A 17,918-nucleotide genomic window follows, 5' to 3' on the forward strand; every position below is an offset into this window, starting at 1 on the left:
AAATGCAGAAACTAAAAAAAGGTATTATATAAATTTAAAATAGAGTCTAGAAACTACACTTGGACCTCATAAGTTTAAGAAAGAGGCAATAAGACCCACTTAATTCATAGAAGTATCCATTTTGGTCCTTTTATTCCTTCTTTTTTTTCTCACTAGGGTTTGGTACCACTTAAATGTCTCCATTAGTTTGAATTCATATCACATAAAGGCCATTGAGGGAAGGGGGAGTCCTCTGTATCAAAAACTATTTTCGTTCTCGAGGCTCCAACTTGAGACATTCAATTAAAGATGGATAGATCTATTCATCTTATCATAATTCTTAGCTATTAGCCCTTTCTTCTTGTGAATAGAAAATTTCAATAAAATTTAGAAGCAAAAAATGTATTTACAATTATTCTCACAGGTCAAAAAGTATAAATTCTTAGGTATAAATGGTAAAACTATATAAGGTGTAAATTGTTTGTTTGCCCATACATTTTGGTAAGAAATCCAATAATAATTTAATAAATCAACTAGTAGTCCTCTTGCCTAAGAAAAAAGAAGTTTGATTGCTTAATCTTTAGGTAGTTATTATTAATTAAAAATCCAATAACACATTAACCATAAAATATAGTACTAGTATTAAGTAATGACCACTATATATTAAGCTAAACCATATCATGATTATACCACTTAGTAAATTTATTTATTTGTTTTCTTATTTTTATTATGTCCATTCTCAAAAGCTTATGCTTTTTCTTTTGTTATCACTTGTGATGAATGCCTTTAATTGTTTTGTCAAATTGTTATGATGAATATTTTTACTGTTGCAAATACTCTAAAAAAAAGGAAAAGATTGACCAACATGTATTGTGGTGGAAAGTTCATGATTCCTTCATCTTTAATTTTAGCTCTTGATTTCGAATTTTGATAATGATAACTGAAAAAAAGTCCTTTGAAGGAAGCATTAAAAAAAAGAGAGGAACCAACATGAGTTGTAGTGCAATGGTGTGATTACTTCATCCTTAACCAAAGGTCTTGGGTCGAATCTTAGGTATGTAAAAAATCTTGTTGGGAGCGCCACCCCAAATGGGCTCCGTAAAGTGCGATCCAAATTTAGTCGGAGCTCCAATGTGGGTTCCGGACATCAAATGGAAAACCAAAAACAAAAGAGAGGAAAGGATTGACTACGTGTCAAACTGCGAGTGGATACACTGATTTGTCTTAACATTAGCACTTCAACAAGTATTACAGTTTGTGGACTTGTGGTCCTCTCAAATTGGGAATCCACCCAAAAGTCCATAAAATATAAAAGAATTATCATAATTTTGCAGAGTAAATATAATATAAGTAAAAATGTTAGTTGACTTCTAAGTGCAAAGTGCATAACCAAATATACTAAATTCTATTCAAAATTCAAAACTATCACATAGTTGCAATCCATAAACTGTCTATCCTGCTTTTTGGACAAAGTAAGGCATCTGATCCCATCGAGAGTTATGGTCGGATGGATAAGATCCCTCCACCCTAGACCAAAGATTTCGGGTTCTAGCTATGAGAATGAAAAAAAATAATATTATAGTAGGGAGCTCATCCCCCACTTAATGGTCCTTGAGCGGCACCAATCTAGGAAAGTAAGGACCTCAATGTGAATTCTAAACACCGGCTCCTCGCAAATAAAAGGATTCAAAAAAAATTAATTTTAATTAAGCTAGAATAGTCAATCTTTGGAAAAAGAGTAGCCCGGTGCACTAACCACAAGTTACCCTGCATTTTTGCAATAGAATGTTTCGGCAGCTCGAACCCTTGACCTTCCGCATGACAACAACTTTACTAGTTATGCCAACGGTCCCTTCTTTAACTTTTCCAGTGTAAGAAAAAGAAGTATCTGATCCCAACCTCAAAGTACAACAAAAAGATCCATGCCTTTTATAAAATTCTTCTTTACACGAATATGAATTTTAAAAGATCAAGACCAGTGACATTTTTTTTTCTTCTAGGACTATGATACTTCTAACTAACCTCAATAGGCTCTTCTTGATCAACTATTTCACTTATGCAGTGAAGTTGCTGAACTACATCTTTCATGCAGGGTCTCTCTGTCTTCGTTTCTCTTAAACACGAAAGTGCAAGCGCCAAGAACGAGTCCATACCAGTAGTTACATTAGTCAAAGGCTCCTCGCCAAGCAAGCGCCTGTCCACTACATCCATAACTGAACCGTGGTTTTCTTGCTGAATGACATAAGAGACCAAGTTGACACTATTTTCGTCTCGTGAGAAGTCAACTGCCTTCTGAGAAGTAAGAAATTCTAGTAACACAACCCCAAAGCTGTAAACATCACTTTTATCGGTTAGCTGGTAGTTGCGAAAATATTCAGGGTCTAAGTAACCTAATGTACCCTGAGCACAAGTGGACACATGACTCAACCCTGGACAAGCCAATCTTGATATCCCAAAGTCGGAAACTTTGGCATTGAATTCGTTATCCAGGAGTATGTTTGTAGATTTGACATCTCTATGGTAGATGGGAGGGTAAGCAGTTGAGTGAAGATAAGCCAATGCTTCTGCAGTTTGTGAAGCAATTTTCAACCTTGTTTTCCAGTCAAGAAAGGTGGAGTACTTACCATGAAGATGATCGTGGAGGGTTCCGTTGGAAATGTATTCGTAAATCATCAAAGGCTGTTCAGCTTCTATGCAGCACCCTAAAAGCTTGACCAGGTTCCTGTGATTGACTTGAGAAAGGATCCCAACTTCATTGAGTACTTGTTGAGTGCTCTTGACATTTCCCACTTTGGCTAACTTTACTGCTACAATCGTTCCATCGTGAAGCTCGCCTTTATAAACTTCTCCGAAACCACCATGGCCCAAGATTTTGTCTTTTGAGAATCCATTTGTAGCTTTCTTCATCTCCTTAAGACAAAACATCCTGGCCGGTTTTCCACCATTGTTTGATTTTAGAATGTCTTCTCTTGCCTTAGCAAGCCTAGCCCTGGCTGAGACTCTTCCTGATCTTTTCAAAGCAACTGCAATCACCACAACAGCAAAAGCCGAAAACAAGGCAATCCCAATAGATATATTTAATACAAAACCAGAGTGTTTCTTCTTCATGCAATTTCCTAGACTTTGGTTCCAATAATAGTCACGATTGCAAAAACAGCGAAAGACACCGTTTTTACCAGAAGGTGAACATGTAGAAGCTCCAGAGCAATCAGATTGTGATTTACAGTGTGGCTCGGGTGGAGGAGACCATTGAATTTCCAATCCCTCTTCCCATTCATTAGCTGGCTTCATAGCATCCAAGTGTAGAATGCTTCTAAATGCTTGGCAACCCGAGATATGCAGGCGTATCTTGTATGCTGAGGGCATACCGCCAGCAATAAATGTGCAACATGGATCAACATCACTTGCACACTGAAGTTCCCTTTTAGCATCTACATGTCCAGAGCTAAGCAGATATTTATGGCACAAGCTAGAAGGTGTGCAATTTAAAGGGGATACTAGAAGACGAGGAGAACAATTAAATAAGAAGATAGTGTTAGAAGAAGTAACGTTAAACGGAATAGTCTGGTTCAACCACAGTCCCTCACTCACTGACATGTCTTGTGTAACACAGGTACCAGGCATCCAGGGTGATGGTTGCACCACCATACGCTGGAACGAGGCCATAATTCTGAGGATGACATAAGAGCTTCCATTAAGGGTATCAAGATAGAGCTTGTGAGAGTGAGGATCACAACGGATAGAATAGTCAGGGTTGCCACAGTTGGGATTCGTGCTCAAGGGATATGGAACTTCTAGAGAACCACAGTTTGGACATGTCTTTTGGGAACAAGAGTAACAAAAGAAGTGGAGTAACAGTAAGACATACAGGTTAGTTTTCCTCCTGTAAAGAATAGTCATGGTCATTTTGTGAGAGCAAAGAAGAGGTTGAAAATATTATGGTAGAAAGGATTTCATAAGGGGGTAAATATAGGCAAAGGAAAGAGAATAAAGTGGGTGAATGAAAAATGAAAAGGAAGTATTCAAAAGAATCTAGGTAAATATAGGCAAAGGAAAGAGAATAAAGTGGGTGAATGAAAAATGAAAAGGAAGTATTCAAAAGAATCTAGTAAAAGCAAAAAGCTTTGGCAATCATTGAGCAAAGGGATTCTTATCTGAAGGTGACAAACACAAAAAGGGCAGCCCAGTGCACTAAGCTCCCGCTATGCGCGTGTCCGGGGAAGGGCCGGACCACAAGGGTCTATTGTACACAACCTTATCCTACAATTCTGCCTGTAGAATATTTTTATTATACCTGCAATTCAATTAGCACTTTCTGGAAAGAGGTATATAATCTTTGCTTATTAAGGAAAGAACTTGCCTAAAGAAGGATAACAACAGAGAAACGAATTCTAAGGATGATTTCAGTTCCACATAATTACTTTGCAAGTTGTCAATAAATATACATGTGCAGCAGTCCTCTATTACCTCATCACTATATAATAATGCAGTCTGCAAGAAGTATGTAAACCACTGTGCCAATATAAAATTCAGTAACTAAAATCTATAAAGAGAGAGGACTGCAAGCCATAATGAGAAGTATAAGCCATCTTGGTAGACACTATAAATGTCATAATCTAGCCAATGAGAAGCTAAGAATTTTTTCCAAGACGGTGAAATTTGACACCTGAATGACTCTTACAGAGCTGAATTTGTCCTAAACTAAGTCTTAATGTCTTTTGTACTATTTATATCTCTGGGAACTAGTTGCTTCACCCCTGGTTGATTCAGTTATCCATATCTGAATTTTATCACTGGCATTTCTTTGGGGTTATTCTCGAACAAGTCCTTACAGCCCTTTTATATGCTCAAAGCAATTTGAATCTCATAACATGAAAATGAGTTTGAACTATACGATATTAACATATTTAGGGACATTTTCCTGGTAAAATACCAAATCAGAAGCAGATCTCTTAGTATTCTAAAAACTCATACAATAGGCTGAGTGCTTTTCAGGTGATGAATCAATATAACATGAAGTAGGTGAACACTGTGGTTATCCTTCAACAATTTTGACAGGAGTTCTGCACCGAAAGAAAAAAAATAGGAATGTACAGTAAATACATAAGATGCTGAGGATAATGAAGCTAAATCAAGGAAATAAGTCCATTAATTTTTTGAATATTCTAAAAGTTGGCTACTCACCCGAATGGGCTTTGTTTAATAGACAGCAGTTCAATATCCATCTGTAGATTTAAAAATCAGTAGGTAAAAGAAGTAATAAAGATACAATGACCGCATAATAATGTTAGAGATAATACCATCCATTTCAAGAATAAGTAAATTATGATAGATGAAACTGGCAAAATGGTGTGGCGGAAAACTGATATTTTTGTTCTTTTGGGTAGAGGGGGTGTTTGGGTTAGCTTGCACGGAACTGGGGCAGAAAACTAATTAGAAAATGATGTTGTGATCCAAGGTGCAGCTGTTAATTGTGGGGGTTATATATAATGTTACAGTCTTGACACAAATTTTAAAGTTTCTCTACATTTGTTCTCAGTTTGAGGTTTTCGTTCAAACTACAAAGTTGCTAGTTTTATCAGGCTACTGCAATATCACCACATTATTACAAGGGGGAGAATGTGTAGGAGGTAGCAGATTTTATGGTTTTCATTTCTCTAAAAGGTTTAGCTCAAGCGCATGTCACTCAGTTTGGAAAAGGACTTAAAGAATTTTCATATAACATTTCTTCGGGGTCGTTCTTTTTTACAAAGAATAAAGCTAACAAGTGACCACATAAAAAAAAATATTTTAAAGATTATGTCATCTTTGTTTTCGGAGGTTTACACTTTTATGAGGCTGATGTATTTTGCACACCCACATACTTTTCCCAAGAAAGATAAAATTCCATAGGTGCAGAATACACTTTTCTGTTGATAAGAATGTTCTGCATCTGTTAGATGCCAACACGATATTTCTATCAACACAAATCTCTGGTTCACGGTGAAGGCTCCCATTAGAAAGGTTTTCTGCTAACCACATATTTGATGATTCTGATAAGTTATTCTAAAAGAGTGATGATGATGATCTTTCATAGCGAAAAGGTAAAGACAGCATTTTGCATTCCACAGACCAACTTAAAGGTTTAATAGACCACAATAGGTGCAAAACGGTTGAATCCAAATGGCCATCAGAAACTATTTGATAAACAAGATTAGTCTTTCTTGGAATTTCGGTATAAGCACATGAATGCAACGACAAAATGATACCTCAATTGTTGCATTTGGAGGAATTTCCTGCACGCCTTTTTTCCCATAAGCTAGCTCAGGAGGAACGATGAGCAGGCGCTGCAAATACATAACATTTTCATTTTCAAATGTTTATTGCCTCCGTGTAAAGTAATTAATCCATCATTATTGATGCAACTATGCTGAGTTAAATTTCATCGGTCATCAGCATGACACCCTGAATTATGACTTAATTAGTTGTAGTTCATTATTCTAAGCTCAGGGAAAAGCTAGAACCTAAAGGACATTCTGATGAAAAGCCTACATATACTTAAATGTTTTGTGCACTGACTATCAAGTACAGGATGATCTCATTAATGTGACCACAATTATACTTTCAACCAATTATGCCTCAATTCCAATACATTAATATGAATCCTCTATATCCATGCTCTATTCGGGCACATTTCATTACAATAACTAAATAGTTTCTCTTTCAAGGCAAGTAGAGTTTCTCTGCAACTAGAGGTTCTCTAAAATCTCACATTTATTCTTATACTGATATTCAAGTCTTCATTTAGATAAGGAGGACTTGTGGAAAAGTCAAACCTAATGTGAGTGTAATAATAACAACTAAGTCTTATTCTCAACTAGTTGGCATTACCTATATAGATCTTTTTCTTTTATCGTGTTTAGTTCTTAGTTAAGTCTGCACTAGATCTAGAGACTGCAGGCCTCTTGAGTTAACTTCCCCAATGTTGACTTTAGGTTTACAACATTTCCTTTTAAAACATTCAATCATCACATTGTCGCACCCATTGGATCTATGCATTTGTAGGTCTATTTAGGACATAACCAGACCATCTTAGCAGCATTCTCTCAGGTTATCTTCTATATATATCCACTTGTGCAAATTTGCTAGATGTTATAATTTCTAATCTTGTATGATCGCACATCAAAATTTAACATCTACATTTCAAGGGCACCCATCTTAAGCATTTTTTCACATTAGAAGCCCAATTCACCCCATAAAGCATTACTCGTCTTAGAACTGCTCGACGGAACTTCAATTGTAGTTTGTCCGATCTCTTCTTACTGCATAGAAGTCCTGTATCATTCCTTCAGTTTGAGCTATCCTATTTTATTTCTTCTTCTTTTGATCTGACTTCAGCAATAATGTTGGATTTTCATTTCAAATTGTTCCCATTTTCTCATTTTGAGGAAGCTAACACTGAAAAGCTTAGAAAACTTTAGCAGTTGAATATTGATCACACAATTAGAGCAGGAGGTTCGACGGGGGCATGAAGTTGACTCTTCAAATTAGAAAAAATAAAATATACAAAAAAACAAGCTTTTAGCATATGCCTCTCCTCAGGAAACTCCATTAGAGGGTTATGCAGTTCAATTGAGAAATATCCTGAATGTGATGAAAGTACAATTAAGGTAATTGTCTCACCTGTCCTCCTACTCGCATCCCTTGAACACCGAGATCTAATCCTTTAAGAACTGTTCCCCTTTCTGATTGACCCACGTCAAATCCATATGGCTACAGGAAGTAAAGGATATTGGATAAGAAACATGATGGCATCTCAAAAACAGAAAAAGTAAGTCACGTAGCTCATTGTACGATAGACGTAGAGAATACCACTCCATCACAAATACAAATTAATTCCTGATCATTTTGATATTATACCCAGATCAAGCACATCGTAACCATAATGCTGCCAAACCCAAGCAAATTGAATTAACGAAATCTTAAATCAAAACCAGGCAAACTGTACAAAGGTAGAGGAAAGTAAGAAAAGTTTCTATAGTTCTTCATATCTCTTAGAGGATGGATGTTCCCAGTATCACTTTCAAAGGGACGACTATGGATACTCAAAAACTTAGAAAGAATGACAATATATTTTGGCTCTTGCTTTACTCAATGTAATCATTTATTTGTAGTTTCCCATGAAATGATTCCTCTCCAATTAGGTATCATATAGAACTGGATTATGAGAATTGACAAAATTTCCAAATCAAGTACTATTAAATAAACATGAAGCAGAAATATTACATAGGCATTGTCCAGAAGCAGGGAAATGACATCAATCTATCAATTAAGCTAACGGGAATGTCATAACACAATTATACCTAAGGTTTCTATACAAAACATTTCAAATGAAGGTGCTTGAGTTCTAATCTAGCTTTCCAAGGTGTGCCTTGACTAATCATGCAATAGTATTCATTGTTTCACATGTAGCAGGTTTCCACACTTGAAGCTTGAATCTGATATTTCCAATACTTTTTTTTTCTAAAGGGGAAATGGGGAAGGGGATTACAAGGTGGGGAAGCGAATCCTCACCAACAAGGAGAAAAGTTCAGGTAGTCAGCCAACCAACTGAGCTGCTAAGATTTCCTGATATTTGCCATACAAATTATACAGGTTGGAAAAAATAAAGCAGATGAATCTTACTGTTCCACCACCAACTCCCATTCCTTGTCTACTTGTCATGAATGTGATGTTCCTCCATTTAGCAACGTAGTGGATCTAGAATTATGACATAATAAACAATTCAGATTTTAAGAAGCATTCTGTAAATCTAGATTTCTGACAAATATATTATACTTGAGTATGAACAAAGAAACTGCAAAGTACAGAGAGACTACATGCATTACATTTTCAAATATATCATAAAATGACTCAAAATATAAGGTTTCAAGGGCAACATTGACATGTGACATGCCTAACTGTTACGATAAACAAAGAGATCACCAATACCATTAAACAATTCATGAAAGGTCTATGGCATTCCTTGTAACCTATGAACTAAATAATTTAGATTGATGAAGCATTTACTGAGATGTCGTTTTTAGCTTCATTTGACTCATTGGTAGTGGGATCAACATGATTGGTTATTTCGGTTCTTGTATAATTCTATCCTAAATACCACTCTAACGATATCGTGCTGGCCTGAACTTCAGAAAAGCATTGTGGAGGGTGCAAGACAAGTAGTGGTTGTGGAATGAGAAGTGGCAACATGTCACCATAACAGAGATCCTTTTGGGGCTCAGGAGGAAATTTGAACCTCAAACAAAAGCCCCTGAAACTTCCATACAGGACAGCAATCTATTACATCCTGTTGTCTGATTAGTTCTTAATATAAATCCTATGAGTCAATATTAGTATATCACATGTGATGCAATGATCTCAAAGTGTTTTGCTCTAAACTAGAAAAGCTTGGAAGCTGTGGAACTGCTATCTAGAAAGCTCAAACAAAGAAGGTACATTTTACCTATACAATGCACTTAATGGTGGATTATTAATGATGTAGTGTTGCATATTAACTTATACAAATATGTTTTTCGAGATAAATCAAACATTGTACTTAGATACTCAATTCAACTTTGGCACAACCGTACTGCAACTCTAGATCCCTTCACTACTTCAGCTCCAGCGCCGACCTTCAAGTCATAATACCTGAGAGATTTACACCGAAGAATAAAGTGAATAATCCACAAATAAGGCAGGAAATCACAAATCTAGCCTCAAAATTAGATGGACGAATACGTATTTCTTTTCCTTTATTGTAGGAGGACAATGTTGCATGAGAAAATGTGTACATTATATGTTGAGCTAAGATATTGCGTCCCTAGACTCGAGTTAGCTACAGTAATCTTGTTTCAAGTCCAAGGGATTTTATAATTTGTGTAACAACCACATGTAAAAGGAATCCAAATGTAGGGAAAACAGTACTCAGATGCTTCAAAATTGTATACTAACTTTAGACCATTTGGAAGAGTTGTGTACTCGCTCTCTGGTATTTTTGCTCCCCTGAGCTGCAAAAAGAAAAATACACAAAATTTCCATAAATACAGAAGAGAGCATTCTCAGCATCCATATAAGGCAGATGGAAGTTATTCTTACAGCTCTTCTGCTTGTACTAGCGGCTCCAGCCACATCACAGAGGCAAAGTCCAGCAGCTGAGTAGTGAAAGAGATCAAATAAGTAATAACTAAAAGGCAACTTGATGTACAAAGCATCCCACATTCATACAAACCAGGGAAGGCCGGAAGGGCCGCATCCCAAGGGGGTGAGAAATAAGTAATAATCTATCAAAAAACTTGAAAAGAAATCTGAAACAACTACCAATACTCTTAATGGACAGTCATACAATAAAATACCAATTAACACTTTACACAGAACTAGAATGCAAAAGTATTAAAATGACGAGAACAGAAAGTGATGGAGTTTTTCTTTTTCTTTTTTTATAAAGGTCGTGTCCGGGCCAGCTTACACGCACATCCAATTCCACGGATACCTGCTTTCGTAGCGGTATGTAGGGTGCTTTTCTATGAACCAATCATACAAGTTTATTCTATGGGGTATAACATCTACAAATGATAATTAGCAACAAATTTCAAGAAATTCTATTGATTCTAGCATTCTACAACTCAATGTGTTTCAAAATGATGAAATTTGAAGACTGAAAACCAAGAAATAGAAATGAAGAGAGCTACCAGCTATAAGAAAAGAGCCCATCATTGCCCTTCTTCCTTCATTCTGCTGAGAAATATTTTTTTCTGGAACATCCAAAGATGATGATTTTGACAAGCAAACACAAGGTAAAGATGTTCTACTCCAGTTGGCTGAAAAGGGTCTGTTTCCTGTAAATTCAACATTCAAACTTTAACATGGGTCTGTTTCCTACAAGTTCAAGATTCAAACTTTAGCTTCAATTAGTAACATTGGCCATCCTACAAGTTAAAGATTCAAACTTTAGCTTCAATTAGTCACATGGGTCAGTTTCCTACAAGTTAAAGATTCAAACTTTAGCTTCAATTAGTGACATGGGTCTGTTTCCTAGAAGTTCAAGATTCAAACTTTAGCTTCAATTAGTAATCTTTTCATCTTCTGTGTGTGTGAGAGAGAGAGAGTTACCTGAGAAGGGAGTTGAGGGGAGAGAGTTGAGGAAAGGGGTGGCTTTGAGGGGATGGTAGAGGAGAAGATCCATTCTTGACAGTTATGGAAGTAGCAATAAGATTATTATTTTCATCTTCTCTCTATGTGTGTCATCTTTTGTTAGAGAAGAAGAGGGAAAATAGAGATAACATCCTCAATATGAACCACAATTTGTATATATCACTTAGGACCCATGGCAATTTTCCCTTTCAACTTATACTCAACTTATTTATGTAAACAAGTGCAATAAGTTTTAAGCATTAAATAACTAAACCAAAAAATAAAAAATTGGACTAGCACATGCTACTCTATTTTCTCTTCTTTTTTTCCCTAAGGAATACTAGAAAAGATCATACTTGTGCTTGTGTTTATTATAGTAATTGAGTGATTAATTAATTGAGATATGCATAAGTCTTCGACGTAGAATCAGTGAAAAAATGTGTTGATAAAGAAATTACAAATACAACATATAATTGAGCGCACTTGTTTCATGCAAACACATATTATACATTTACATTACTGTTTTCAAAATTGGAGATAACTCCAACTTCCTACTGAGATAGGCAAGTGAGGCCGAGGAGACTAGACAACCCTCACTAGACAAAGATACATTAAAACTCGATCAGTGGATTGATGGGATAGATCACTATTACAGAAGAAGGTAAAACCGTAGGAAGAGTTATGACTATAAAGGTCCCGAACCTCTTAAGCAAATGGTTCTAAAGATTCAATCTCAAATTAAGCAATAATAAAAGTAAAACATAACTAAAACTAGAGTTCTTTGCTCCTCCATTTGTACCAAGAATCAAGTTCAGAACACAAGGATAGTAATAGATTCATCTATTATACGGTACAAGTTTATGAGACTATTTTGAATATTTCAATTAAAAAAATTTAGTGTAAACATTCAATGCGGGTAAGTTTTTACCAACCACAAATCATGAAGGAATTATTACAAATATATAGTCACATAATTAGGCACTAGAGCATGATTTTCTAGCAGGATGAATCAAATCCTCAGTATGATCAGAAACACAATGCCTCTTAAAGCAATTTGTTTCATTTTTCATTTTATCACTTCCCTCTACCCATTTCTTGAACTTTTGCATTAATTTTCTCCTTTTTGAATGATCATTAATAGGTGAATTTAAGCAAGATTCATTATGCCCAACTGATGAACTCCTCCCAATTATTAAATCATGTACTTTTGGTACAAATTCTTCAACATTTTCTCTATTTTCTTCTCCCAAATTCAATTCTTGTTTTTTCCCTTGTTCCATTTGTTCTTGATTTCTTCTCATTAATTCATGTCTTAAACATGCATTGCACCATCTTAAGTATATTAGCTCTTTGTCTTCACTAGCTTTCTCCTTTTGCAATTGCTCTAGTTCATTTACCAATTCTTTGTAATCTTCTATTGTCACAACTTCTACATCATTCTGCAAAACAAGGAATTAACAACATTTCAATACAATGTATTCACAATTTCATGTATGTGAAATAAATAAACGGATTAGTTTCGTGGATGGTCATTCAACTTTTTGTTTATTGCTATCAAAGTCATAAAACCAATTTTTATAACGGAAATATAACTCAATTAAGCATATATATCACAAGAAAAAAAAACACCAAAAAATGATGTTAGGTGAGTAGATATTATGTAACTTGAAGTTGAATTGTTTTTCTTGGTGGTGCGAAGTGGATATTACGATAAAGTGAGTTGTTGACATGGCTTTACATTTTATACATGCGGCGATCTACTTGCATTTTTCCTTGTTATGATAGAAAACACAAATAAACAAACCATAAAGAACCAACGACTTTTTCTTCTTAAACAACCTTTATCCTCTGCAGTTAACTATTCATCTCCGAGCAACGTTATTTATTAGTGGAGGTTCGATTCATTTGTTGGTATTTATAATCAAATTTTCATGTGCACGAGGTTGATTCTATGATATGTAAATATGATTAAATTATTTTTCTACTATTAAAATAGTTTTACGATTTTGATACGTTAAATTAACTAAAAGTTGAATGACCATCAATTAAATCGCGGTTTATTAAAAATACCTACCTTTGATTGATTTGAAGTCTTTGCCAATTCCAGCTCCATTTTCAGCTGCTGAATTACCAATTCCATTTCCTTGATGACATGATCTTTCATTTCTAGCCCTTCTTGATTTCTTGAAATTTCTTTTTCCTTAGCTTCAAGTTGAAATTTTTGCTCCTTCACAACTCTTGAATGTTCTTTGATTTTCTTTAAAAGCTTCTTAACTCTTTTTTGAAGCAAACTATTTTCTGAATTTGACAAATCAAGAAGTTCCATAATTCTCAAATATTCAATTACCATATTTTGAAATCTTTGGCTCTCTGCTTCCATTAGTGTAATTTCCTTACTAAAGAACTCAACTTTATTGATCTCTAATAACAACTTGTATTGCATATCCATAAGTGCAATTTCTTTCTCTTTCAAGTGAGTATAGTGTTGAAATTTGGCCTTAATATCTTCTTGAATTTTGTGTTTTTCTTGATAAAGATTGAAACTTTCTGATGCATCATTGTAAAGGGTATGTGTAGAACAATGATCATCATCATTAGCTTCAATACAAGATAAAGATTCTGAATTTTCAAGATTTTGATGACCATCTTCATTTCTTGAAAACTCATGATGATTTTCTTGAATTTTGCATTTTTCTTGATAAATATTGAAACTTTCTGCTGAATCTTTGTAAAGGGTGTTTGTAGAACAATGATTATTATCATTAGCTTCTACACAAGATAAAGTTTCTGAATTTTCAAGATTTTGATGACCATCTCCATTTCTTGAGATTTCCTGATGATTTGCTTGAAATTTGGATTTATTTTGATAAAGATCAAAACTTTTTGATGAATCATTGTAAAGGGTATTTGTAGAACAATGATCATCATCATAATCATGTGCTTCTATACAAGATAAAGATTCTGAAATTTCAAGATTTTGATGACCATTTTCATCTTTTCTTGAGACCTCATCATGAGTATTTTCTTGAATTGGTGAAATTTGAAAATTTGAGATTTTTCTAGTTGTGATTTTGGCAATTATGTAACCAGCTAAAGTGAGGGCTATTGGTATTCCAGCCTTTAGGAATACTGGCTTCATCATCTCTACTTTTGAGCTATTGTTTTCCATGTTTATGAATTAATCTAAAGTTTTTTGAGAGTTGAAATTGAACTATCAAGATTCTATAAATGGATTGTTTGGTGTATGTTGTATAATTGTACGTGAAGAAATAATGGTGTTTATAACAAATTTAAAGCTTAATAGATTCTTTACCTATGTGTTTGCTTTAAGCTATCTTTTGTCAAAAAAATAGTGTTTTTGTTTGCTTTTTGACTACTCAATAGTTCCTTACATATGCTTTTTTGGGGGAATCTAATTCCTCATGGCATTGATATTTAATATTATTAACTTTTTCCCCCTTGATTTGATTTCCACCATGATATGCATGTGATATTGTGTATGTAATAGTATATAATGTTGATTTTTTTTTTCAATTGGTTTTCTTCTCTTTTGCATTAGTCCTTACTTTTATACTATTATTTTATTGTAGTTCATGTTTTGTCATTATCTGTTGTTTTTTTACTATTATACGTTGTTTCTTGTACTTTGATTATTTTTTTTTTTTAATTACTTTTGATTATTTTCTTTGAGCGGAACGTTTATAAAAAATAATCTATGTATCTCTAAGAAAAGAACAAAATGTGCTTACACTTAATTCTCCACAAATCTTATTTTATTATTGTTATTGTTGTTTTCCACTAGTCCTTTTCTTGTCCAACTAACTATTTTGCAATGTGTAAACGCGTGTGTATTTTGTAATGAAAGTAAATAGTGGGGAAACTTTTCCTTCTGCAAGATCCACTTTCTAGGATTGTACAGAAGAGATTAATAGATATATAAACATAAAAATAGGGGAATTTTCGCATATAGCCACTCAAAAATAACTTAAGTGTGCTCTATAGCTATAGTTTACTAATTACAATTCGTAGCTCTATGTTAGAGGTAGGAGAGCTAGATTGGGAGAGGGAGGAGAGCAAGATTGGGAGAGGGAGGAGAGAGGTGAATTGTATATGCATTTCTGTCGAATTTAATATGTATATCTATCAAATAATTGTATATATGAAAACTGGTATACATATGTATTTGTATATCTGGCGAGCAAGATTGAGAGGGGGAGGAGAGAGACGACCAAGATTGGGAGAGGAAGGAGAGAGGCGAGCGAGAGAGGTGAATTATATATGTATATTTGTCGAATTTAATATGTACATCTATCAAATAATTGTATATATGAAAACTGGTATACATATGTATTTGTATATTTGGCGAGCGAGATTGAGAGGGGGAGGAGAGAGACGAGCAAGATTGAGAGAGGCAGGAGAGAGGCAAGCGATAGAGGTGAATTATATACGTATATCTGTCGAATTTAATATGTATATCTATCAAGTAATTGTATTTATGAAAACTGTTATACATATGTATTTGTATATCTGGCGAACAAGATTGAGAGGAGGAGGAGAGAGACGAGCGAGATTGGGAGAGGGAGGAGAGAGGCGAGCGAGAGAGGTGAATTGTATATGTATATCTGTCGAATTTAATATGTATATCTATCAAATAATTGTATATATGAAAATTGGTATACATATGTATTTGTATATCTGGCGAACGAAATTGAGAGAGGGAGGAGAGAGTCGAGCGAGATTGGGAGAGGGAGAAGAGAGGCGAGCAAGAGAGGGCAAAGAGTGGAGAGAAGCGAATTGTATATGTATATTTGTCAAATAATTATATGTATATAACTGGTATGCATATGTATTTGTATATCTGGCGAGCGATATTGAGAGAGGCGAGTGAGATTAGGAGAGGGAGGAAAGAGGCTAGTGAGATTAAGAGAGGGAGGAGAGAGGCGAGCGAGAGAGGGCATAGAGTGGAGAGAGGCGAATTGTATATGTATATATGTCAGATAATTATATATATGTAAATGGTATACATATGTATTTGTATATCTGGCGAGCGAGATTGTGAGAGGGATGAGAGAGGCAAGCAAGATTGGGAGAAGGAGGAGAGAGGCAAGCGAGAGAAGACAGAGAGTGGAGAGAGACTAATTGTATTTGTATATTAGTCATATAATCGTATATATATGTGTATAATTTGTATTTGTATGTGTATAAGTGACGTAATTACAGCTAACATTAAGTTGCGACCCATAATTTATGCAAACTATAGTTATGTTAGCTAATTAACTAGTATATGCTTGTTTATCTGCATAATTTTCCCAAAAAAATTATGAGAGGCTTATTAAATAGAACTGTTAAAACGAGCTGATCCATTTCACCTTTGCAAATTTTGAATTTTGATGGACTTGGACGAATTATCTCTTCATTTATAAGGACCTTAAAAATGCCAATCCAATCCAATTCTAAGTGGGCGGAAAACTTAGATAGATTTGCCTCTAGGGTGGCAAAATCGTGTCTAACCCGCCCAACCAGTCCATTTATTAACTTAGTTAATTTCAACTTTACTCATTTTATTCCGATTCGTTTTAGCCTATGAAAAATTTGGTTGATCATATCTATTGAAATTGACTAATGAGAAATCTTGTCAAAATATTATTAAACGTAACCCTTTTTAATGGAGTTCACTATTGAAAGATCATTGGATAATGCAAATAACATACATGAACATAGTGAGGATATTGTGAAGTAAATGCTTTTGTAGAACCTAATTAGAAAGAAATTGAGTTAACCTCATGTAGTTAGAAACGTTAACAGCTTGACATACTACTAGGTTTAAAACACTAGTGCTAACATCTAGAAGAAAAACAATTTGTTTATCAAGATCAAAATGTTCTAATCAAGATTATGATAAAAGAAGTATGTTATATATAGAGGCGATACGAAAATAAAGATTAAATTTAGACATATCAATATGAGACAAATTTGTTAATCTTAAGAGTATGAATAATCGATGTTTAAAAAATATATAAAACACAATGAATTTAAAATATTTATATAGTAAAAAGAATCTCTGATCCGTTTCTCTTGATTTATTAAATCAAGACTTCTAGAAAAATTACCAAAAAGGCCTATTGATTAGTCACTTTAATTACTTTGGTCCTTAATTATTGATTATGAACCTATCATGATAATTTCGAAAGTAGAAAAGAACAAAAAAAAATATTTTGAGGCCAATGTGAATTAAATAAGTATTTTAAGAAGAAGAAAATTTATAAATTGTGAATAGCCACATCTTCTAATTAAATTATTTCTTTAATATAATATTTTGGTCCCCCCCCCCCCTCCCCCTGTCCAATGCAAATTTAAAAGCATCACGAAACTATATGTCTATTGGCATTTTGTTGAAAATATACACTTTTATATATGAAATTGATTTTTTTAGAAAATCACAGCAACGGCTTCCAGTTTTCAATTACAACCTTGCATTGAATTATTTCAAATAATATATATATATATTATGTGAAATTAGTGATCAAAAAAGTAAAATATATAAGATAAATATATAGTCTATCAATACTAATTAGTTGACATTAAAGTTTAGTCGCTTCTGATATTCTTACATTACATCAGTGGCGTAGCTACATGGTGGACACCCTTCATCGGAATAAAATATCATATATATATAAGTAAAATAATACACGAAATGATTAAATTACATATTTTAGACATCCTTAACTCAACAAGCTATTGTAGCCTAGTGATTTTAGATGATTGGAATGAGGTAATGCTCACGTGTT

At 34.2% G+C, this 17,918-nt stretch overlaps 3 protein-coding genes across 4 annotated transcripts; all 3 read right to left on the reverse strand.

The window, feature by feature from the left end:
• Positions 1–1,872: 1,872 nt before the first annotated feature.
• LOC125870488 (wall-associated receptor kinase-like 20) lies at positions 1,873–4,670 on the reverse strand. 2 transcript variants are annotated; one of them, XM_049550927.1, is made up of 2 exons: positions 3,156–4,670; positions 1,873–3,002 (listed from the first exon to the last, which is right to left on the reverse strand). In XM_049550927.1, the coding sequence occupies exons 1-2, from the start codon at positions 3,883–3,885 to the stop codon at positions 1,993–1,995; spliced, it is 1,740 nt and encodes a 579-aa protein (XP_049406884.1). In that variant the 5' UTR covers positions 3,886–4,670; the 3' UTR covers positions 1,873–1,992. The 2 variants fall into 2 exon arrangements, with proteins under 2 accessions (XP_049406884.1, XP_049406883.1); XM_049550926.1 differs by having other exon boundaries at positions 1,878–4,670.
• A 146-nt stretch (positions 4,671–4,816) lies between these two features.
• LOC125870489 (peptidyl-prolyl cis-trans isomerase FKBP16-4, chloroplastic) lies at positions 4,817–11,278 on the reverse strand. The gene is made up of 10 exons (XM_049550929.1): positions 11,110–11,278; positions 10,689–10,835; positions 10,096–10,151; positions 9,952–10,007; positions 9,591–9,648; positions 8,644–8,718; positions 7,642–7,731; positions 6,228–6,305; positions 5,164–5,204; positions 4,817–5,042 (listed from the first exon to the last, which is right to left on the reverse strand). Exons 1-10 carry the CDS (start codon positions 11,180–11,182, stop codon positions 5,015–5,017), a joined length of 702 nt encoding a protein of 233 aa, XP_049406886.1. The 5' UTR covers positions 11,183–11,278; the 3' UTR covers positions 4,817–5,014.
• A 678-nt stretch (positions 11,279–11,956) lies between these two features.
• Positions 11,957–14,456, reverse strand: LOC125870874 (protein CHUP1, chloroplastic). The gene is made up of 2 exons (XM_049551423.1): positions 13,205–14,456; positions 11,957–12,569 (listed from the first exon to the last, which is right to left on the reverse strand). Exons 1-2 carry the CDS (start codon positions 14,297–14,299, stop codon positions 12,105–12,107), a joined length of 1,560 nt encoding a protein of 519 aa, XP_049407380.1. The 5' UTR covers positions 14,300–14,456; the 3' UTR covers positions 11,957–12,104.
• Positions 14,457–17,918: the final 3,462 nt, after the last annotated feature.

This window comes from Solanum stenotomum, chromosome 7 (genome assembly GCF_019186545.1).
Source record: "Solanum stenotomum isolate F172 chromosome 7, ASM1918654v1, whole genome shotgun sequence".
Taxonomy (NCBI): domain Eukaryota; kingdom Viridiplantae; phylum Streptophyta; class Magnoliopsida; order Solanales; family Solanaceae; genus Solanum; species Solanum stenotomum.